We start from the raw sequence: 24826 nt of genomic DNA on the forward strand, positions 1-24826 counted from the left end.
AATTAGCAGGGAACATTAACAAAAATTTCAAAGTGCAAGATGTCAAAGACATTTGGCTTCTGACATCACAAAGTATTATTTGATAGTATAAAACAGAGCTACAATGCTCAATACGTTCTACTTCAATATTTGTAGAAGAATAAGAGAAATTTACCTCGACGTGGTACATAGAACACTTCTGCATAACACTCTCCAGAAATTAAAACGAATATAAAATTAATGCAAAATGATTACAGTAATAAATTAAAAACAATTAAAAAATTAATTAAAAAAGTTTAATGTAAATTTAGGAAGCAAAGTCATTTTTGCAAAATTTACATTAAACTCTTTAAATTAATTTTTTAATTGTTTTTAATTTATTACTGTAATCATTTTGTATTAATTTTATATTTGTTTTAATTTCTCGAGAGTGTCATACAGAAATGTTCTACATACCATATCAAGGTAAATTTCTCTTATTCTTCTACAAATAATGTATTATTGTATGGTGAGATTTTTTAAACAGTGTTGTTGTTTAGGAGGTTATAATTCAGATTAAATTTTATAAGAAATGGAAACCAGAAAGTTTTAACAGATAAGTAGTTTACTAAATGTTACTGGCTAGTTGTGTGTGTACACATACTGTATATTATGTATATGAAAAATGCATTTTTTTTATTCAAATCATAAAATCTAGATGCTTATTATTTTGAAGCTTAGGGACTTCTTATCTAGTGTAATGTCAGAAATTATTGCTTGAGCCCTATTCTGTGGGGTTAGATTAGACCCACAGAGAAGAGTCAAAACACATGGTCCTTCCTTATTGTAATAACAATTTCATTTATTAAAAATAAACCTATCTACCTGCTTACATCCAAGGTAACAAAACATTCTTTTCAACTAATTCAACTAAATGAAACATTTTATGAAATTTCCCTCAAATGATATTTATCTTTTGAGAAACAAATATGTGATTTACCAAAGTATGCATACTGCTATATAAAATATATAATAGTATATATCTCTGAAATCACACATATGAAGACGGATTTAAACCCTTTGTATAAAGGTGTACAGTGATGTAAAGCTATGCTTACAGCTGATTTAGATACATGTGACCCAGTACAGTATATCTATGAATTTAAATTATTCTCTTTATTTTGATAAATATATCACTAAAAACAAAGGATATTTCAATATTAATAGTGCAATATCTGATTTACCTGTATAGCTTGGAGAGTTATTGACAGAAATCACAAACTCAGTGAGAATGTGACAAAATTGCTTGTAATGTCACAGTGTCATTTCAGTAAGTGCCAGAATTAGTTTTAATATACTGAAATGAGTGAATAACATGAAGTTAATACCTTCAACCGTATCAAGAGATGACTGCATATCAGATGGCCAAATACTATACAAGTGTAACAGATAGTGTTCTCTGCAGCAATGGGAAGCCACATATAAATGCAGGTTGCATAAAATTGTTTTTGTCCAAGAAAGCAACGATTTGTGACCCACTGGATGCATATTTTTACTGCAAGGCCCACACGAACTGGGCTTGAGAACATTGTGGATGAACCAATGATAAATGGAAACAATGGGGGTCATCTTCAGAGATAAATCCTGGTTCAGCCTACAACTTGATTATCAACAAGTGCTTATCTGGTAAAAATGTGGAATATGCAACAATCAGTTTAGCAAAGTACACTGATGGTCTTGAGAAACAGTGACATCTGTGGGTTGTACAGACTACTATAAGTTGTCAGATCCTGACAACTTATATTTACAGAGATGATGAGATCCTGAACCACATCAACTGCAGAATAATTCATTACCATGGATGATAATGCCTTACTTCACAGGCACAGCCAGTTGAAAACATGCAGAATAAAGAAGGTATCAGGTACATGACCAGTTATCTTGTTCTTTATTTGAGTATGTACTGAATGCAATGGAAAGATGTACTCTGTTTGCCTTTTGTGCTGTTCTAATATAGTAGGCTGTCGAAATAATGGCATATTGAGATCGGATGTTTCCATACAGCGCAGATGTCTTGCAGTGCCGAAAAAAAAAAAAGAAAACAGCAAGTCACGTGATTACTGTATTTGTTTATGTTTGGCATTTTCAAAGTTAATTCTGTACTGATATCACAGATTATTCTGCTGTTTTACATTTATTTTAAATTAAAAACCCCTCACTATGGCTCCTAAAGTTAATAAACCTCATACAGAGAAGAAAAGAACAACATTAAAGCAGTGACAAACTTGATATAATCCAAACTATTACATTAGGGTCACCCGGTATGTGAATTCATATACCCATGTGTATTGTGTCTGTAAACTGCATGTGTTCTCTGCTCAATTTGCCTGTTTTGCTGGATGAAAAACCTCAGTTTCTGGGGGAAAACCTTGCTATCTATGCCTGAGACCACTAACCCAGCCACAGAGTGAAAAAAGCCTATAAAAGCTCCTCGAGTCATCGATGAGATTTTAACCAAGGCATTTTCCACGCGGTGTGGGGAGGACGGTGATGATACCACTGTGCTATCGTGCAGACTAAACGATATAATAAAGAAAACAGAACGGAGCGTAAACAGATATATATATATATATTTAAATATATTTAAAATAAAACTTTCTAGATAATGGAAAAATTTAAATAACAGCACCTTGAATCACAGGTGCCATTATTCTGAAAGTCTACTGTAATTATAACAGTTTCATTTATTAAAAAATAAATAAATGCCAAATAAAAAAAAATAAAATAAATCAATTCTACTCGACACATGAAGATGTAGCAAGAATTATGGAGGACTGCTTCAATAACACAGTGTTATGGAAATGTGAAACTTATCTAGTGGTGGCAGATCATATACCAAGGATTGACCATCTTGATGCTCAAGCAGTCACTGCTTATTCACTGGTTTTTTTTTCCAGTTTTATGTATTTAATGAAATAATTTGCTTCTCACTGCTTGTTTATGCTTTGCTAAGAGAAAATTATCCCAATGTAATGTTTGAGGAACAATAATAATATAATAATATTTTGGATCCCCTTTAACTATTTTTAATGCTATTTTGTCAAGTCATTTCTTTTTTCCAGCAGTGGAATCTACCTTGTGAAGCCTACACCCAAAATTCAGTCTCTTACTCTTCTTAAGCATTACCGGCCAATCTTCAATGCCTCAAGTCTTCTAAAACTCCTTGAGAAGGTACTCCTTCCTGTTCTAACTAAACAACTTTTCCACATCAGCTTCCTCAAATCCATTACTCCCTTCCTCATAGATTCACTGTGACTAACCTCTTAGCCACCACCACCTCTATCCTCTGCATTTGAATCTCAAGCAGAGCTTGCAGTCACCTATGTAGACCTCGAAGCAGCTTTAAACTCTATAAATGTTCCCAATGCTGAAGCTACTTTCAGACCATTATCAGATCAAGAGAGAAATTCTATAGTTCCTCATGTCACTCCTTAAAAATAGAATAATCTGCCTTACTGTCCATGGGCAAATATACGAGTGATGTATCTCTTCAGGCATACCACAGACTGTTGTCTTACCTGGGCTCTTGCTTACAGCACTTATCTCCCCATTTGTTGATTACAGGCATGATCTGTTATGCTGATGATATGAAGCTTCTCACACTGATTTCTCCACATGATCTTGTGATAACAAGATCAATTAATAATACACTCCTGGAATTTGCAAACTAACTCAACCAGTTTGGACTTTTTTTTTGTTAGCGCATCAGCTTCTGTGGCCATAATGCACCTCCCAAAGTTTTTGCATTTTACTCTGATCCAAGCCCGAGGGGGATTCGAACCCGTGACCTTTGGGTTGCCAGGCAGGCACTTTACCCACCTGGCTAGCCCAGTCGGCCAGTTTGGACTAAAAATAAACCCAGAAAAATCTGAATTTACAATATTCTCCTTCAAGAAAATGTCTTCTTATATTCAGCCAACATTGTCAATAAGCATACTGATCTTGGGGTTGTTTTTGACCCTAAGCTCTGCTTCAGTAACCACATGGACAAGCTTCTCAACCAGACAGTGCGACTACAATGGATTGCCAAACAGCATTTACATTATACTAATGAAGTCACGACTACTAGAAAGTATATAAAAACCACAGTAAACTCTACTTTTATATGCTGCAGAGGTATGGGCATCTGCTGCCCCTAGCACAATTAGGCTACTTTTTTGCTGGTGAGTTTTGGCTCTTAAAATGATCCATAAATAAACAAACTTCCTCCATAGTTGAGGAGATCAACCGAAATGGCTAGTTTGATACAAATTCACAGGCTCCCATACTAATTAGGATGAAACACCTTACCACGACTGTTAAAATGCTCATTAGCAAGATTTTGGCACTATCATCCTGAGACTTGTGCTCTTGGAGAGTCCCTCAGCTTTCTCTCTGAACAACTCCAACTCTGTGCCCACATTTCAGCTGTCTTCACCTATTCAATAGGTTTCTGCCTTTTCAGCTGCTCTCATGTGCCATCATTGAATGCTGACCTTAATAAGTATGCTTGTGACAGGGAGTACAGATGCTGTATCCTTGAGTTGTACTTCCTGTCCCTGATCCTTCTTGAAGCTCATTTTAATGCCACAAGCCAACAACACCATCTGATATGAAGACGGCTTACTAACTTTTCAGTATTATGATGAGTAATGAACTTACTACTTCTGTTCTGTGCAAAGAATTTTACCTATTTTATATTGCTATATAAAATTATTTGTTTCCACCTATATCTTCTTTGTATATTTTGTATATAATTGTATTATACTTATTTGAGCTATGCTTCCACATATGCATTTCCTTATGTTTGATTTATCACAATGTTCTCTGTTTATTATTATTATTCATCCATTTCTCTTACATACTGTATCATCAATGTTAACCCTGGCCTGGTGGCAGTGAAGGGCAATATTGCAATGTATCGTTATTATTTGTATTGTTATTATTATTGTAATAAAGATTTTTAATGCTAATAATTTGCAGAATAAAGCTGACCTTCATATATCCCTAATTATTTTGAGTAGCATATCATATGATATGCTATTTTTAAATAATATATAGCTTAGTTATAAATTCGATCTGAGCACAGTTATACAATAAATTTCTTCCATTGTATAAGTGAATACAGTGCCTAACTGTGCTTAGTAATGATATCCTCAATGAAATTACCCATTGAGTCACCAGTGTGGGAGGGGTTGCAAAACACTAAATGTGTCCATATAAAACAGGACACATTGACAATTCAATCTTAAAAGCATAAAGATACTATTTAGAATATACCACTAGTATTAGAAATGACAGCACTGACTGCAGGTCAACTTGGAATTTAAATGAATACAGTGTAAACTTTCAAAATGTAAAGGATTTATATAAGCACATTAATACAAAATGTAGTGGATTTATGTGAAAAATACGACACTGTACACTATCACAAAACTAACAATTTCAAAACTGTTAGATGATTTGAATAAAGTGATTATAATATGCAGTGTTTCAATGTTTGAATCACATAAGATTACTTATGGATACAATTTCAAAATTTTCTTTTTAAATGTCATATGTTATTATGTCATTTGTCATATTATGTTCAATTACAGTTACATAACATGATTTTTTTGAAAAAAAAAAAATAACAGCTATATGTTTTTAAAATAAACTCCTCTTGGTATTTAAACAAATAAAAAAAAAGTATGAAGTTGTGGGTGAAGTAAGAAGGTTTGAATAAAGAATATTCAAAATATATAAAATCCAGAGCATATCTGAAAACAACTAGATCCATACAAAAATAATTATTTATATAAAAAAATTACATAAAATTCTATTTAACATATCTGTTTAATTTATAGAAGGATACTTCTGTGCACTGAAATAATATTTAATTTGGATTAATTGTATATTAAAATACTAAACTCTAGATCAATAAAACTTATTCTGATGCTGAGAGGTATCCTTTAATCAATTGTTATCTTGATTATATTAGATAAACACTGATGATTTTATACATTTTTATAAGGATAAAACATTATAAGCTATGTATGACAGTTCATGGTTGATTTGGCATATTCTACATATAATTCAGATAACTTATATTATATATTAGTTTTGGAGATTAATGGTAGAGAGGGAATATGCCACTTTCTATCCTCCTTTCACAATGAATTTTTTTTTTCCAATGTAAATACCAAATTGCATTTTTTTCTTCAAAAAATGCAATTTGGTATTTTCCTCCATTTTAGCAGCATCAAAAAAATAAATGTGGGTTTTATTATATTTTATTTTGCTTTATATGCTTACTATCACTGAGAAAATTCCACCAACTTATAGAATTAGCTTAAATATAAATAATACAAATGAATAAAAAAAAATTTATGTACTTTTCATATAATTTAGTAACTTTTTGATATTTTTGTTGTTAAATGTAAATTTATAATATATATACTGATTTTGTAAAAATACATTGTAAAAATAGAATGTCAAGAATCAGAATGTTCAGAAACACCATGTTAATGATTAATAAGTACAGGCTCACAAAAATCTGCATAATTATTTCACACTGCTATTTTTTAAAAGAAATATCAGCAAAAAAGAGAAGTATTATTTATGAAATTTTTACTGTCCTGTGGGACAGTAACTGACTGTGTATGACAGTAAAAAGTTAAGGAATAAGACACACCTACATATAAAGATGAACTTCTTAGTTCAGAATACATTGGGATGTATGGTGTGTTTTGACCAAATTGAGAAAATAGAATAGAAATATAGAATTCTTAATTGGATAAAGCATATAACCTGTAATCATGCAAGGCACTGATGTCATGCTTTATCTAGAGATCTGTTGAGGGATGTGTATCCCTCAACAGATCTTGGTGCAGTCTTTCCATCCATTTCCTTCATTCTTGTTTCCTGGATTACACGATGATGCTAAAAACACTTTCATGCAACACAGTCTAAGAAGTTAAAAGGTTTATAAGTTTTTAGTAACGTACTTAGCAAAAAATAAGTTTAACGATGTCACATATTACTAAAGTATAACTAATAATTTATTAAAAATAACATACTAATTATTAAAACTCTCAGTAGATAAATATATTAAGGTGTTAACTTAATTCACAAGTTCAAAATTGAAAAAATATTTTCTCATGTGGTAGTCACCATATAAACTGATATGATCTTGTTACCTGAATGTTTTTTGTTATCTATGGTAAAAGACGAAGTAATTCTCTGCAATGTACACAGCGAATGTTTCAAAACTGCCACTCATTCTGAATGCTGGAGCATACCTTAATATGATGTTATTGTTATTACAATATACACTAATAAGATGATACTGAAACTTTTTATTTTTTTTCCCTGGAGATCAAGTCTATCTCATTGAAAGGCTTCATTTTCTTGATTCCGTCTGTCCGAGTTTTAAGCTTTATCCTAAGATAATAATATCACTGTGAAATGCAATATTTACAGAAGATGAAAAATGAATACAGATGAAATTCTCATTATACATATTTGTATCCAGTGAAAAATCAACTAAACATGAAGGCATTAGTAACTTGCTTTGCAGAAGAATCAAGAAGTGTCGAGTCGAATGGTACGTAATTTGTGGCGGTCAGCTAAAATGCAGGCTGCTTCATTGGACCCACCACAATATTTAGAAGATGAAAACACTGTCAAAAGTCGTCCTTTTAGATGTACCTAAAAAATGTACAAAATAAGTAAGAGAATCATTAAATTGCCTTATTTTTCATAAAATCAAATAATTAATACTATCTAGCTACATTAATGAATATTGTTCCTCTTCATACTAGCTATTTTAGCTATAAGTTAAACCTTTTGATAAGTTCATGTTTTACTGGCCTTTCTAATCTGAATTTCCCCTTTAAAAAAACATCTGTACAAGAGAAATAATTTTTGCCTTTCACTGCTATTCTATTCTTATTTTCAGTCTTTCTCTTAGGCCTATATGTCTTAAGTAATAACTTTGACCATAGCATTGTGAAGTGCTGTTTACTTGAAAGTGATTCAACAGAAGACTACTTTTATTATTATTAGCCATATGGTGCAAGGAAGCCTGAGGCTTATGCTGCACCAGCCAAAAAATTTGAGTACCCTGAGAGAGAGAGAGAGAGAGAGAGAGAGAGAGAGAGAGAGAGAGAGAGAGAGAGAGAGAGAGAGAGAGAGAGAGAGAGAGAGAGAGAGAGAGCTGTTATTTGGTTTTTAGGAGCATTACCAACTAAAGCCACATTGCTCCGGGAATATGCGGTGGTCATTCCCTTGACCTTTCCACATCCTCCGTATATGGTGGTGACTGGCTCGAGCCGCGGTCTAATCAAGAAGCGTGTGCTACGCACTGCTGCTCCTTCCAACCTGGCTACGGAGGCGCCGAGAGAGAGAGAGAGAGAGAGAGAGAGAGAGCATCACCAAAAAAGAGAAGGGACAAGCCCATAATCACAAGATGTGAGTCCCTGGGCTTTTGTTAAAATCATGCAGTTGGTTCGCAAGTGAGAAATAAGTTCATAGGAAAAGATTTTCAAATTTCGATTTAAAGGAATAGAACAGAAAAGGGCAGTACTTCCTAACTATTCTTTAAGGTTCAAATACTTAAAGTTCATATTCTCAAAAACAGAAAAAAAACTGATTTTTTTAATTACTATTACTCAAATAAATGATCATCAAAACAGCTAATTTATTTATTTTTCCTCATCTTATTCCATCCTACACAATCTCTTAGCACCATTTCAAAATGCATGATGACAGCACTACATAGAATTGTAAACAATTTTAATTATTTTGCATGTGTGTAGATGCAGATATTTATCATAATACACTATATTTCTATTATCAACAATACTGAACTTGAAATATTCACTCTTTTTTTTTTTGTTTATAAGTAAATAATTCAATTAGCAGTAATAATCAAAATGTTAATAACCATTACTAACATAATGGTTATTAACATTAATTGGTTATATTATAGAATGAAATGAGGGCAGGAATATTAATAAAGACTAAAGGGCTATCTCATTTAGCTGTTGTAACATGAAGTATAATACCATTCAACCAGTATAAACTTGTTTGTTTGTTTTATGGCGCATTAGCATCTAAAGCTATAATGCGCCAAGTCAAAAAGATGTAGAATATAAAATTTAAATTATTTGTATATTATTTTAAAAGAATATACGATTTAAAACGTTCATGTAGCATAAAACGATAAAAATATTTTAGATAGACTTATTTAGATTAATAAGTTGTAAAAACTTAAAAATAGCTGACATGTTGTCATTGTCGGATAAAACCTGTCTGAGTGTATAAGGTTCAGACAGATGGCTAAAACATAAACGGCGGTCATTATAAAAGGACATACATTCAATTAAAATATGACGGACTGTTAAAATGGTGTCACAATTTCTACACATAGGACGATCGTCTGCCCTCAGCAGATAGCAATGTGTCAAGTGACAATGTCCTATGCGGAGCCGAGATAGAACAACTTCCTCTTTTCGGTTCCTGTGCAGACTAGACTGCCAATGTTCAATTACAGGCTTAATCTCATATAACTTGTTTGCAGTCTGTCCATGCCAAGAGTGTTGCCATTGGGATACCAGTTTCTTTCGAATTAATTGCCTGTAGTCTGTATAGGGGACTGAAAGGCAAGAGTTAAATAGGTTCGCTGATTTGGCTGCAGAGTCTGCCAAATCATTTCCTGAGATCCCAATGTGGCCTGGGATCCAGCAGAAAAGAACATCAAATTTGAACTGTGCTAAGGAATGCAGCTTCTGCTGTATCCGGATCAGGACAGGACAGGATGAGGGTTGAACCTCACCGATGATAAAGCCTGCAATGAACTCAGAGAATCGGTATATATATAATATATTTTTTGTGGTGGGTGGTTTGTATACGATACAAGGCTAGCTCAACCGCATGCAGCTCTGCAGTGAACACACTGCATTCGTTGGAGATCTGCTCAGATACCGTGGTGTCTGGGAAAACAGCTGCAGATCCAACAGACATTTCTGACCTCGAGCCATCTGTGTAGATGGGCAAGAAGTCAGCATGTTCCGAGCGCTCAGCTAAAAAGAGCTGACGTTGGATGATGTATTGCCCTTTCTCCAATTGTTAAGGAAGAACTTGCAGTTTGGGACACGAGCATGCCAGGGTGGAAAAGGTTGCCCTGATGATTGGGCAACATTGTCTAATGTGATGTTCAAATCATCGAGTAGCCTTTGGATACGAATACTGAATGGTTGAGTGGCAGTCTGGCGAACGTTGTACAGATTTTCCCAACGTGGCTCAAAAACGGGTGTCCACATCGGATGGTCTGGCAGGGATTTCAGTTTTAAAGCATACTGTAGAGACGACTGTTTCCTGCGAAGCGATAAAGAGGGCTCATTCGCTTCGACATAGAGGCTATGGACAGGAGAAGTTCGAAATGCTCCAGTGGCAATACGTATCGCCTGGTGGTGGATGGAATCCAACCATCGGAGTACAATGAGTCTAGAGGATGCGTATACCTGGCACCCGTAATCTAACTTAGATTGTACGAGTGCACAATAGAGGCGCAAAAGGGTACATCAGTCAGCGCCCCAAGAATGTGAGGGGATTGCACGTAGGATATTCAAGCCTCTCGTGCACTTCGCAAGTAGTTGACGGATGTGTTCTAGAAAGATCAGCTTTTTATCAAATATAAGCCCCAAAAATCTAGTCTCAGGTACTACTGGGATAGCGTTTTGTCCAAGCCTCAGTTCAGGGTGAAGATTGCGCTTTCTGAAAAAAATGCATGCAAACAGTCTTTTGTGGAGAGAACCTGAACCCGTTATTCGTTGCCCATGAGTTCAAATGGTCAATGGCACGTTGCAGTTGCCTCTCAATTACCCTCATTGCAAGAATGACAAAATATGCTAAAATCGTCAACATAGAGGGCACAGTTTATAGTTGGAGGAAGTTGTTCTGTGGTGGAATTCACTTTAATGGCAAAAGGCGTAACACTTAAAACGGATCCTTGAGGTACTCTCTCCTCTTGGCTAAAAGAGCGAGAGAGAGTAGATCCTACACGGACTTGGAAAGAACGGTGACAAAGTTTTTAATAAAATTGGGGAGATTACCTCTAAGGCCGATGCTGTGGAGGTCTTTTAAAATTCCAAATCTCCAAGTTGTGTCATACGCTTTTTCCATATCGAAGAACACTGACACCAGGTGTTCTCGTTTTAAGAAGGCATCTCGAATGGAAGTTTCGAGCCTGATTAAATGGTCTAAAGTTGACCTATTCCTACGGAAGCCACACTGAAATCTGGAGAGGAACCCATTAGCCTCCAAATACCAGATAAGGCGGGCATTGACCATTCTCTCCAGAATTTTGCACAGACAGCTAGTCAGAGCAATAGGACGGTAGTTCATTGGGATTTTAGGATCCTTTCCTGGCTTAGGAAAGGCAAGCACAATTGCCTTATGCCAGGAATCCGGAAACTGCTCTTCTTGAAATATTCTGTTATATAGAAAAAGCAGTTGGTCCGTGGATTTTGCAGACAGATGTTTGATCATATCATAATGGATAAGATCTGGTCCAGCAGCACTTGACTTGGTAAGAGTTAGAGCTGTTTCTAACTCTTCCATGGTAAAGGGCCCGTTATAGGAATAAGACTTTTTTGATTTAAAGTTAATTGGCTGCTTTTCGCATTTATCTTTCCAGACCAGAAATTCTGGGGAGTAAGCAGATGTTGACGAGATGGCAGAAAAGGTCTCCCCAAGTATATTGGGGAGTTGGGTCTGGAATTACGCATCCATCATACTCCAGGACCAATGAAGGGTGTGATGTATATTTACCCTTCATTTTCCGGATTTTGTCCCAGATAGCTTTACTGCTGGTTGACTGGGTAATGGTGGATGTAAAGCGGACCCACGATTCCTTTTGGCTCTGACGACGAATATATCGCGCTTTCGCGCGTGCATGTTTGAAGGCTAAGAGATTGGCTGTGGTAGGATATCGTCGGAATATACCCCAAGCTTTATTTTGTGCCTTTTTTGCTGCTGTGCATTCAGAATTCCACCAGGGTTTTGGATATGGCGGAAACTGGGTAGATGTTTTCGGAATTGTAGCTGCAGCTGCATGGACAATTCTTTCTGTGATGTATGCCACTGCGTCATTGATAGGCTCCCGACTGACTGTACTGATGTTAAAGTCTACCAGGTGTTGAAAGGTGTTCCAGTCAGCCTGGTCAATCTTCCATCGCGGTAACCTAAAAGGTGAGCATGGCGTCCCTTTAAGTAGGCTGGTTATCACGGGGAAGTGATCACTTCCATAAAGATTCTCCTCTACCTCCCAGTTGATTGAAGGAAGGAGAGAGGGGGAGCATATAGAGAGGTCGATAGCAGAGAACGTACGGGTAGGCATGTGGAAAAAGGCGTTAGTTCCCACATTTAGAAGGGATAGGTCATTGTCATTGAGCATATGCTCTATGACACGTCCCCTTCCATTAACGTTTGCACTACCCCACAGGGTAGTATGTCCATTGAAATCGCCCAGGAGTAAGACAGGAGTAGGCAGCTGCACAATGAGATCATCAAGGTCTGTCTGGGAGATATCAGCCCCCAGGTGGTAAATAAACTGAGCAGACTGTTATTAAAAAACCTACCGTAAGGTGAACCGCTACCGCTTCGATGTTGGTGGTGAGCGTAATAGTTTGATATGGGGTATGGTTACCCAGAATTACAGCAACACCCCCATGAGCAGGTACATCGCCGGTTCTGTCCTTTTGAATGATAGTGGTATTACGAAGTGAAGGGTTTTCGTTTGCCTTCAGGTATGTCTCTTGTAGGCAAAAGCAGACTGGCTCATGCTTTTGCAAAAGGGCCTTGATGTCATCATTGTTTCGCCGGAATCCACGACAGTTCCACTGTAGGAATTTAGCCATTATTTTGGCTTGGTGGGTCCATCAGGCGGCTTCCGAGGTGATGAGGGCTTACTTTTATCAGTCTTGGGTTTATCTTTTTTGGGGAAGAATGGACATTGTCCCGTGTCCATTTCTTCCTCCGCAAAGAGTTCCAAGACTGAATCTTCGGGTACCTCCTTCTGCTCGACATCCATGTTTTCTTGGGTACTAGGGGGGAATTCCCCTTTCTTATTCTCTTCTTTCGTAATTAACTTTGTTACTTGTGGAGCATTAGGAGGTACCGATATAGGAGTGGCAGCTGATTGGTTTTTCTGTGCAGGTTTTTGAGAACTTAGAAGATAACGCGCGATGGAAGTGAAAGACTCCTTTGGAGGAATGGTCATGTCCGTCTGAGTTCCGACGGAACATCTCCCTGCTACCTTCTGGGCGTAGGTAGGTTTGTTGATATTCAGGGGTTTCACTGATTTCCTTGCCTCCTGGTATGATATATTTAGCTCTGCCTTCAGCTGCTGAATTTCTTTTTCTTCTTTCCACCTCTGGCATGCTCGTGAGTAGGCTGGGTGTTCTCCATCACAATTAATACAAGTTGGTTTTGCGGCTGAACATGCTGTTGTTTCGTGGTCCTTTGCACCGCATCGAGCGCATGCAAGGACTCCATGGCAGGCCATTTGAGAATGTCCATACTTCTGGCATTTAAAACACCGTAAAGGGTTCGGAACATATGGACGCACTGAACAATTAATGTATCCAGCTTTAATCTCATCAGGAGGTTTAGGAGAGTTAAAAGTCAGGATAACGCTCCTGGTTTTAACAATTTTTCCATCCCTTCGCGCAGTGATTCTCTTGACGGCAATAACTCCCTGTGGTTTTAATTCGGAGCAGATTTCCTCCTCGGTAACGTCGAGAAGGTCCCACTCCGAAATGACACCTCTCAATGAATTGAGTGTTTTGTGTGGTGTCACTGTTACGGGTACTCCTCCGATTGATGTTACTCGGAGTAGATGTTCAGACTGCCTGTCATTTTTAGATTCAATTAAAAGGTCTCCAGAACGGAGCCTCTTAACTGATTTGGGTGAACCTACTAACCCATCTAACCCTTTTTGTATAAAAAAGGGTGACATTTTACCAATCGGTTTTTCACTGGTGGAATGTATAATTAGGAACCTTGGGACAGGCTCTGATGGTAGTTTGGTTCGCTGCCTCTTTGTAGCAATAATGCTATCTGCCTCTCCGTCTCTGTTTTCAGATAGGGACCGGGTTGGGGCCCCTGAAGAAATATGTTTATCAGGATTCATGAAGTTTTGAAGTGGTTCAGTGCCCGGGCTCCCCACCCACCACAGAGCCCAAAGGGACGCCCACTACCCGGCATGCAATAAATGTGCTCTGGAGTGGAACGCCAGGGCTACCCAGACACCATACCCGCACCGCCGCCAGCCTGAATCCTGTCCCTCGGACAATGAGGGTAGGGGCGTGGCATTGACACGGCTGACCCTCGCAGGCGAGCCTACTTAGTTGATTGATCCTAGCCGGGCCTTCCAGGACCTCCCGTCTTGTCGAAGCAGGGGCCAAAGTGGTGTATTGAAGCTGGGCCCCTCAACCACCAGGATCCCCCTTTCTGAATTTCCACGGGTCACAGCGCACGGCAAACACGCTGGATTCCATTGATGTAAGCCTGGAACCTGGGCTGTGGGCGTTGGATCCCAGTGATGCTAGTCTGGAAGTCCAGCAGCGTCACTGGGAGGTCCCCTCACCACGTACAGGTGCCCACGTCAAGGGGACCAGTATAAGCAGGATACCATTCAACCAATAGTACAGCAAGTTGTTTTATTTAAAGATTTTTACCTTCAGATATCATAAAGGAAGAAAGTGGTTGGTGTTGCTAACTCGAAGACAGAGAGTGGTAATCAATGGACACTGCTCATCGTGGACTAATGTTATTAGTGGAGTCCCTCAGGGTTCAGTATTGGGGCCTTTATTGTTTTCTGTATTTATAAATGATATTGATGATGGTATATCAGGCTTAATGTCCAAGTTTGCAGACGATACGAAGGTTGGCAGGGTTGTCAAGGACACTACTGACACTATGCTGCTGCAACAGGATTTGGAAAGGTTGAGCAGATGGGCTTCGAGGTGGCAAATGAAGTTTAACATTGACAAATGTAAAGTACTACATATGGGAAACAGCAACCCCAGAGCAACGTATCAACTCTGTGGTACTACACTGACAGTGGTAGAGAATGAAAGGGACCTGGGGGTGGTGGTGCAGGCAGATATGAAGTTCTCTGAGCAGTGCAGACGAGCTGCAAGAGTAGCTCATGGTGTATTGTCAATGATATATAGGAATTTTTCTAGCAGGGATAAGGAGGTGATTATTCCCTTGTATAAGGCAATGGTCAGGCCACACCTAGAGTACTGTATACAGGCCTGGAGGCCTCATTTCAGGAAGGATGTAGAGCTGCTGGAACGAGTACAGAGAAGGGCAACTAGATTGGTGAATGGGACAAAGGGGTTCTCTTACGAAGAAAGGCTTAAGTTTTGCAAATTACGGTGTCTGGAAACTAGGCACCAGCGGGGTGATCTGATAGAGGTGTACAAAGCCTTGAATGGTTTGAGCATGTTCAATGCTGATGGGATTCTTCCTCTAGCTCAGAAAAATCACCTGAGAGGGCATAAATTCAAATTGAGGAAAGACAGATGTAGGATAGATGTGCGGAAATTTGCCTTTAGCCAGCGGGTGGTTGGTGGGTGGAACAGACTTCCATCCCTTGTCGTGGAAGTTGATAGCCTAAATAAGTTTAAGGCTCAGCTGGACAGGTATTTCGAACGAACAGAGGGGTGAAGTGGAAGTGTTTATTTTTATTTATTTATGTTACTTTTTTTTTTTTTTTTTTGGCTGATGCTGCATAAGCTTGCTTTCTTGCATCAAATGCCTCTACTAATGCTAATGCTAATGCTAAACTCCTTGGGGGATTCGTAATTTCTGTCCATTACAATTTTTAAAATTGGTGAAGAAATCCCCCCCCCCATTTTCCATTAAGCTGATTAATTTTCATCCAGTTAAATCTGGTATTCATCCTATTAATAATGACAATGCAAACTGGATCCATTATCCTTTTTTTTCCTCCCCTTAAATGTTATTAATATGCCAAACTTTTGTCATAAGTTTCTTGTAACTAGTGAGACAAGTTGGCAAGGCACAATATGGCCATAGCAGCCCTTGTGCCATTAAAATACATACCACCACCAGGTTGGCAGGATACCTACAAAACAGGTTCTATGCTTTAATCTTTTCATTTTTAACTTTATTTATTTCAACCATCATTTCACCAATGATATCTTAAATCTTTTCTGGGTGCACTATGTGCATCCTGAGAAAGTTGAGATATAGCAGTGAAGACTGCAGCATTAATCTGATTCATAATACTTTAATTTCCATTGTCTATAGGATGATATTTTTAGATTATTTTCATTGAAAGGGACTCAAGAGCAATAGTTAACACAATATGCTTTGGAAAATTTACAAGGCATATTGGAAATTTTCATTCTCTAAAGGTGAGCAGTGTTACAATCAAGTTGATGTCAGTCTAACTGAGATAAGCTTGAGGGCTCTAGCAAAGGAAATGTATTAAAATCCATGTCTGCCCCTTTTGGCTGTATGGCTGGTTTTGAACCCTATCATATGTAAGCAAGAGTAGCACATCACTTGGTGACAAAGTGCACATTAAAATTACAGTAAACTTTAAAATCTGGCACTCGTGGGGAATGAGAGGGAGCAGATTTTAAAATTTTCTGGATATCAGAGAGATATATCTGGTGATTGAGCAGTTTTGAAGAAGGACATTTCAATGAATATTAACATTAACAACTGAATTTATTTACATCTGTTAATATTTATAATGACTAAAAGATAGCACTAGTTATTAAAACATAATAATAGTTCAATTTGTTAAATATAAACAAATTAAAATAAACAGTTACAAAAAATGCCATATATTGCAATATAAATTTTAAATTGTGTCTAATACAGTACCAGATAGAATATCTATGAATGTACTTAGGGAAAAAAATTTTTTTCTAATATTTTCACGCTGGAGTATAAGAAAATAACTATTCTTCTTAAAGAATAATTATTATATATGGGAACATGTAATCTTTATCGATTTACATGACATTCTGATTTTATTATACTGTGGAAAAATTTAATCAATTTGTTGCACATAATAAAGATCGCTAAGTTTCATTTTTGTTAATTCTATAACTAGACAAATAGAAAAACAACAGGCAGATTAAGGTCACTTACTAGTCTTTCTCTTCAATAGCATTAATACAGAGTGTGGAGGCAAGTAACCTTGAGTCACCTGTTATTTTTATTTCTATTTCAGTCCTGCACTTGATGAGCTGTATGAAAAGTTATAACAGTGACAAAAAAAAAAAAAAAAAAAAACCACCTTGGCTGTGTTTGAATTAAATCTATTGTTTGTGCAAATTGCTGTTTATAGAAGAGATTAATCAAGCATACATTTTTTCTGCTGTACTGACACTGTAAATATTGTATATAGATAAGTATATTATTATGTATTTATTATATTTATACCTTTTTATTGTATTTTCTTTATTTATATCTATTTTTTAAATTTATAAACTAATCTTTGGGTAGTAATAAATTCTTCGGTCCTGGTGGTACCTTTTAGGGACGTGCCTAACATGTCCATGTTCTCTCTCTCTCTCTCTCTCTCTCTCTCTCTCTCTCTCTCTCTCTCGTGCGTGCCACAACGGCAACCCCCAAGGCAGAATGTGCTGGTCCTACAGGAACTAGTAGTTGTTGGTGACTATTGTCAGGGAAATGGGGAACATGCTTTGTAAAAAGGATAGGTGGAACAAGACCAGGGTATGTCTGCCAGGGGGAAAGGTTGATGACGTTGTAGAGCGGATATCATCTTTTAAGAGCACAAAAGGTGATATAGTTGTACATGTTGGCACTAATGATATTAAGAGTAGGAGACCTGCAGAATTACTTAACAAGTACAGGTCACTGTTGAACAAAAGCCATGAATTAGGGTTGAATTTGAAAGTGTCTGCAATTCTGCTCAGACATGATAGGAGGGAATATATGATGAGAGCCTTGTCGATCAATTCGGCCCTGGAAAGATTGTGCAAGGCTCGAGGAGTAGAATTTTTTTCAGCCTGGTCTGTACTTGTTAACAGGAGAGACTGCTTCTACAGGGATGAGATACACTTAAATAGAAAGGGTGCAAGAATATTTGCTGATGCTATCGAGGCAGTGTTAGGTGGGTCAGAAAACTGCTAGCTTGGGGGAATACAAGGACTATTAGTTTAACAGTAGCCGCAGGCAGAGGTGAAGGTGATTCTTGCACAACTTCTATTAGAATAAGTAGCGACCTGGAGCGAGGGAGTGTTGGGGGTTTCGGGGACGGATGGCAGTCATCGTGAAATAGGTGGGTATATGGGATGTGTTACGGTAACTAGGAATAGGAATAGGTGCATGTATGCTTGCATGTATACCAATGCCAGAAGTATAGTAAATAAATTTGATGAATTTGAAGTGTTGGTCAAGAGATCAAAGGCTGATATTGTTGGGATAGCAGAGACGTGGTGTCACCCAGATATAAGGAATGCAGAACTGGAATTTGGGGAGTACAATGTGTACAGAAAGAAGACAGGATAGGAAGGGAGGAGGTGTTATGCTGTTAATTAAGAAAAACAAAATCAAAAGAAGTGCACTCAGTTGATATGGATGAACAGTGCACTGTTGAGTCAGTTTGGTGTGACATAAGCACTGTGAAAGCAAAAATAAGAGTAGGAGTGTGTTATAGGCCTAATGACTCGAATGAGTACAATGAATAATTGTATAGAGAAATAGAGTGAGCTAGTAAATCAGAATGTCTTATAATGGAGGAGTTTAACTTCCCAGATATTGACTGGAACTTGTGGGTTGGTCACTCACACACTAGTCAGACTTTTGTGGATTTATTGGATGATTGTTTTCTGCAGCAGCATGTTCGATAGGCAACCAGAGAAAGTAATACTCTTGATCTGGTTATCAGCAGTGATCATTCGTGTATTAAGAATTTGCAGATAAAGAAACTACTAGGTGGCAGTGATTGCAGTGTACTGATGTGGGATTAACTTAAAGATTTAATTACCATCAGGGGTAAAGGAAAGGGTTTTTGCTTCCGTACAGGTGAGTACAGTGGTGTCAGACAGTTTTTAAATTCTGTACAGTGGGATCAACTGACGATTTTACCAACAGTAAATTCTAAGTAGGAAGCATTCAAAGCATTAATTGTGGATGCCACTAAAATTTTCATACCTATTAAGAAATATTGTTCAAGGTTTAGGCCTAAATGGTTATCAAATGAACTAATGAGACTCTTAACAGAGAAGAAAAATGAATGGGATGCATATAAATTATCAAGCGACTCAGAAGCCTATGGCAGATATAAGCTAGTCTGTAATCAGGTCACAAAGGAGGTTAGGCAGGCGAAGGCAGATTACGAGAAATCCTTGGCAAAAGATGCTAAGAAAAACAGCAAGGATTTCTTTACTTAATATAAACTCTAAAAGGAAGGGGATGAATCTGATTGGTCCACTTGACATTGATGGTTCGACTGTTGATGATCCTGCTCAGATAGCTGACAAAATGAATGAGTATTTTGCATCTACATTCACACATGAGGAATTATTAAGGTTTGAAAATGGCAGAAGGTTATCAAATTGTAGCAGGGTACTTAATGATTTTGTAATAACTGAGAGCAAAGTGGAGGAGAAATTGTTGAAGTTAAACATAGGAAAAACACCTAAGGTGGATGGGATCTATCCAGTTATATTAAATGAGGTGGCAAAGCAACTAAGCAAACCCTTAGCCATAATTATGAGAGCATCCTTGGACTCAGGGGAGGTTCCCACGGACTGGAGATGTCCAAATCTATCCCCAATTCGCAAAGGGGGATCAAAGGGTGACAAGAGTAATTAGACCAGTTAGTTTAACTTCTGTTCCGGGTAAAATAATGGAGTCAGTGGTTAAAGATGCATTGAAGAATCATCCAGACAAGACTGCAGCAATAATTCAGACACAGCATGGGTTTGTTAAGGTCTTGTCTGACAAATTTGATTGGTTATTATGATGTGGTTACAAAGTTACTGGATGCAAAAAATAATTTTGATATCGTATATTTGGATTTCAGGAAAGCTTTTGACTCTGTTGCGCATGGAAGACTATTGTACAAATTGGAGCAGAATGGTATTAAGGGTAAGTTGCTACAATGGATAAAAGGATGGTTAAGTGGGAGAAGACAGAAGTTGGTAATCAATGGGTGCTGCTCTTCGTGGACTAATGTTATTAGTGGAGTCCCACAGGGTTCGGTGTTTGATCCACTGTTGTTTTCTATATTTATCAATGATATTGATGAAGGTATATCAGGCTTAGTGTCGAAGTTTGCAGATGATACGAAGGTTGGCAGGGTTGTTAATGACAGTAATGGCAGTATGCTACTGCAACAGGATCAAAAAAATTTGGGTAGATGGGCTAAGAAGTGGCAACTGAAGTTTAACCTTGACAAATGCAAAGTACTGCATATGGGTAGAAGTAACCCGAGAGAAAAGTACCAACTGTGTGGTACTACACTTAAGGTGGTAGAAAATAAAAGACATGGCAGTAATTGTGCAGTCAGATATGAAGTTTTCTGAGCAATGCCGACAGGCTGCCAGGGCAGGTCATGGGGTTTTGTCAATGATATATAGGGATTTTGCTAGCAGGGAAAAGGAGGTGATTGTCCCTCTGTATAAGACAATGGTCATGTCACGCCTTGAGTACTGCGTACAGGTCTGGAGGCCTCATTTTAGGAAGGATGTCGATTTGCTTGAGCATGTACAGAAAAGGGCAACAAGATTGGTGAGGGGAATAAAGGGATCCTCTTACCAAGAGAGGCTTATGTTCTGCAAATTGCAGTGGCTGGAGACTAGGCACCTGCGTAGTGATCTGATTGAGGTGTGTAAGGCCTTGAATGGGTTGAGCACACTGAATTCTGATGGGATCCTTCCACTTGTTCAGAAATAAGAACCTAAGGAGGCATAAATTCAAATTAAGAAAAGACAGATGTAGAATAGATGTGTGGAAATTTGCCTTTAGCCAGCGGGTGGTTAATTGCTGGAACAAACTTCCATCTGTCGTTGTGGAAGTTGATAGGTTGAATAAATTTAAGGAGGAACTGGACTGGCACTTGGAGGGAATGGTGTGATTTTTTTTTTTTTTTTGGCTGATGCTGCATAAGCTCATACACTTGCTTTCTTGCATCACATGCCACTACTACTACTCTCAGCTGTTCCAAAGTGATATCAAACTGATCACCAGCTCATTTTAATTTACAAAGTGTACTGGATAAGAGATATAACTAAAAGAGAAAAATTCAAATATAATATTAGCTAATGCCATATGGCCTTAGAAAAATCATGGATTTTATCTGTTTTTGCAGCCAACACGATTTAAACTTCACACAAATAAGGCAATAATCTTAATTCTCACAGAAGAACAAACTTGCCTTTGCAAGTTTGCCTGATGTTGCACTACTTTCTCACACTGATGCATTCCACATTCAAACAGCTGATGAGAGCATTTTCTGTCAAACATGCTAAAAATTAAAGTTTTAATGAAAGCAAACAGTAATAGTGTCAGGAAAATGTACCAGGTTTCATCAACACTGAAAGTTAGTCCCCATGCTTGTCACATCTGAATCTGTGGGAAGAATATCGGAGAGTAAGTTATGCACTGCTCTTCACAGAAATTTGGAAGCTTTGAAGCAACTCTTCTCTCTCTCTCTCTCTCTCTCATGCATGGGATGCTATGGAAAATCTCTGACAAATTTCCAGAACATATGATAACAGTAATCAAACCAAAAGACAATTATACGGGTTATTTTTATCTATGATACAGCAATAAAGTTTGTGCAAAGCTGCATTTGAATGGTTTCTAAGTTATGATTAAAAATATTTGCATCCAAGCTTTTTTCACTCTATTACTTGCAAAGTAATCGTAAAACTAGGAAGTAAAAGCTGGGTATAGTATCATATAATATTATATATCAAGGGTGGGCAACCTCTGGCCTGTGAACATGCGTAATCCAGCCCGTGGTCATTTTCAAAATACAGCAGACTTGATTTACCGGGACACTTCAAGACTCCAAAGGAAAAAAAAAAAAAAAAAAAAACCAAGAAAAAAGAAATTCAAGTAATAACTAGAATAGGTATAAACAGATGTTTTGCAGCAAAGTCGTAAATAAGGGACAAGAAGCGGCATTATAAGTCGGCATTGGGAGAGTTGTGCGCCTATTATCTTGCAACTCCCGCCCGTAAAAAAAAAAAAAAGAAGAGAGAGAGAGACCAAATGTTTAGTTTGTTTTAGTGCGTTGCGTTGATTGTTGTGTTCTGTTGCATTGGAAAATAACTTTTTTTTTTTTTTTTGTTTAAAAATCGCGAAAATGATGGGCAAACGTAAGAGTTGTGCTTTCAATTAAAAAAAAACTTGAAATTATTCAAAAGCTTGACAACAGTGCATCCTTTAAATCTCTAATGAACCATAATAATGTTGGTGACCAACCATATGCGACATTGTAAAAAATAAGAAGCTATAAGATTTAAAATCGACATAGTAAAAAATAAATGTGTGTCCAATATGCACTACTCATATACTGGACACGCAAGTAGTCCGTGGTAAGTTTTTCCATTTAATTTTTTTATTTATCACCATACTTTTTACGTAGGTTGCTGAACATTTTTTGATACAGTAAATCCTCGACTTATGTAGCTTTGGACTTATGTTACATTATTTGTATATTTTTTATACGACTGAAGATTTCAGTGAAGGGAACACACATTTCACCATAATAACGTAAAAACCCACAGAATTCCAGGTATCAGCATCATTGCAAATGCAAGAGGATAGAGTTTACTAAGGGTTTATAATGAATTGCACTAACAGAAAAGCCCAATAACCAGGAAAGTGCAAATTGTTTTTATTGTTTTATGGCAGTGACTTCCAGAAATGTGCTTTTAATTAGTAAAATGTGAGCCCGCATGGGGTGATAATAGTGAGTTTTCACCTTAATCCTGTGAAGTTCTTTTCAGAAAATTTGATTTTGACTGTTATCAAGGCGCCAACTAAGAGAATAAGTGGCAGAGGTACTAGTAAATCTACCAAGAAAAGGAAAGCGATCGATTTGGATCAGAAAATTAAAATAATAAGGATGTACGAAAATGGCCAAAATTAGCATTAGCAGAGGCGTATGATACAAGAAAGCAAGCTTATGCAGCATCAGCCAAAAAAAAAAAAAAAAACTTCCACTTCACCCCTCCGTTTGATCAAAACACCAGTCCAGCTGAGCCTTAAATTTATTTAGGCTATCAACTTCCACAACAAGGGATGGATGTCTGTTCCACCAACCAACTACCCACTGGCTAAAGGCAAATTTCCGCATATCTATCCTACATCTGTCTTTCCTCAATTTGAATTTATGCCCTCTCAGGTGATTATTCTGAGCAAGAGGAAGAATCCCATCAGCATTGAGCATGCTCAAACCATTCAAGGCTTTATACACCTCTATCAGATCAACTTGCAGGTGCCTAGTCTCCAGACAATGTAAGTTGCAAAACTTAAGCCTTTCTTCGTAAGAGCAACCCTTTGTTCTATTCACTAATCTTGTTGCCCTTCTCTGTATTCTTTCCAGCAGCTATACTTCCTTCTTGAAATGAGGCCTCCAGACCTGTATACAGTACTCAAAGTGTGGCCTGACCATTGCCTTATGCAAGGGAATAATCACCTCCTTATCCCTGCTAGAAAAATTCCTGTATATCATTGACAAGACACCATGAGCTACTCTTGCAGCCCGTCTGCACTGCTCAGAGAACTTCATATCTGCCTGCACAATTACCCCAGGTCCTTTTCATTCTCTAGTGAATCAACCACAGAGTTGATACGTTGCTCTGGGATTGCTGTTTCCCATATGTAGTACTTTACATTTGTCAATGTTAAACTTCATTTGTCACCTCTCAGCCCATCTGCTCAACTTTTCCAGATCCTGTTGCAGCAGCATAGCATCAGTAGTGTCCTTAACAACCCTGCCAACCTTTGTATCGTCTGCAAACTTGGACATTAAGCTTGATATACCATCATCAATATTATTTATAAATACAGAAAAGAATAATGGACCCAACACTGAACCCTGAGGGACTCCACTAATAAAATTAGTCCACGATGAGCAGTGTCCATTGATTACCACTCTCTGTCTTCTCCCCCTCAACCACCCCTTTATCAATAGAAGCAATTTGCCTCCAATGCCACACTGCTCCAATTTGTGCAGCAGCCATCCATGTGCAACAGTATCAAAAGCCTTTCTAAGATCCAAGTATATAATATCAAATTTATTCCCTGCATCCAGTTCTTTTGTGACTGCATCATTAGTATCCAATCAAATTGGTCAGGCAACACTTCCCCTTAACAAAACCGTGCTGTATCCGAGCTATAACTGAAGTCTTGTCTAAATGATCCTGCAGTGCTTCTTTAACCAGTGCCTCCATTAATTTTCCTGAAACAGAAGTTAAACTCACAGGTCTATAATTACTTGTGTCAGCCTTTGATCCTCCTTTGTGAATTGGGGTTACATTTGCACATCTCCAGTCTATGGGTACCTCCCCTGAGTCCAAGGAAGCCCTCATAATTATGGCTAAGGGTTTGCTTGCTTCCTTTGCTGCCTCCTTTAATATAACTGGATAGATTCCATTCACCAAAGGTGCCTTTCTTGTGTTTATCTTCAACAATTTCTCCTCCACTTTATTCTCAGTTATTACAAGATTATCTAGCTTACTGCCAGAGTTGAATATACCTCTGGCATCCCCCTCCCTGAATAACTCCTCGTGTGAATGTCGATGCAAAATAT

At 37.6% G+C, this 24826-nt stretch overlaps 1 protein-coding gene across 3 annotated transcripts in view; it reads right to left on the reverse strand.

Annotated features, from left to right (window-relative positions):
- Positions 1 to 7319: 7319 nt before the first annotated feature.
- LOC150086027 (uncharacterized) overlaps positions 7320 to 24826 on the reverse strand; it is a 228680-nt gene continuing 211173 nt past the window's right edge. For all 3 annotated transcript variants that reach the window (XM_090373659.1, XM_090373657.1, XM_090373658.1), the window contains exon 18: positions 7320 to 7686. In XM_090373659.1, coding sequence (XP_090229785.1) covers positions 7561 to 7686 — 126 coding nt within the window. In that variant the 3' untranslated portion in view covers positions 7320 to 7560. The remainder of the gene's footprint in view (positions 7687 to 24826) is intronic.

The sequence above is a fragment of the Mastigoproctus giganteus genome, chromosome 5 (genome assembly GCF_048544385.1).
Source record: "Mastigoproctus giganteus isolate SK-2022 chromosome 5, ASM4854438v1, whole genome shotgun sequence".
Lineage (NCBI taxonomy): Eukaryota > Metazoa > Arthropoda > Arachnida > Uropygi > Thelyphonidae > Mastigoproctus > Mastigoproctus giganteus.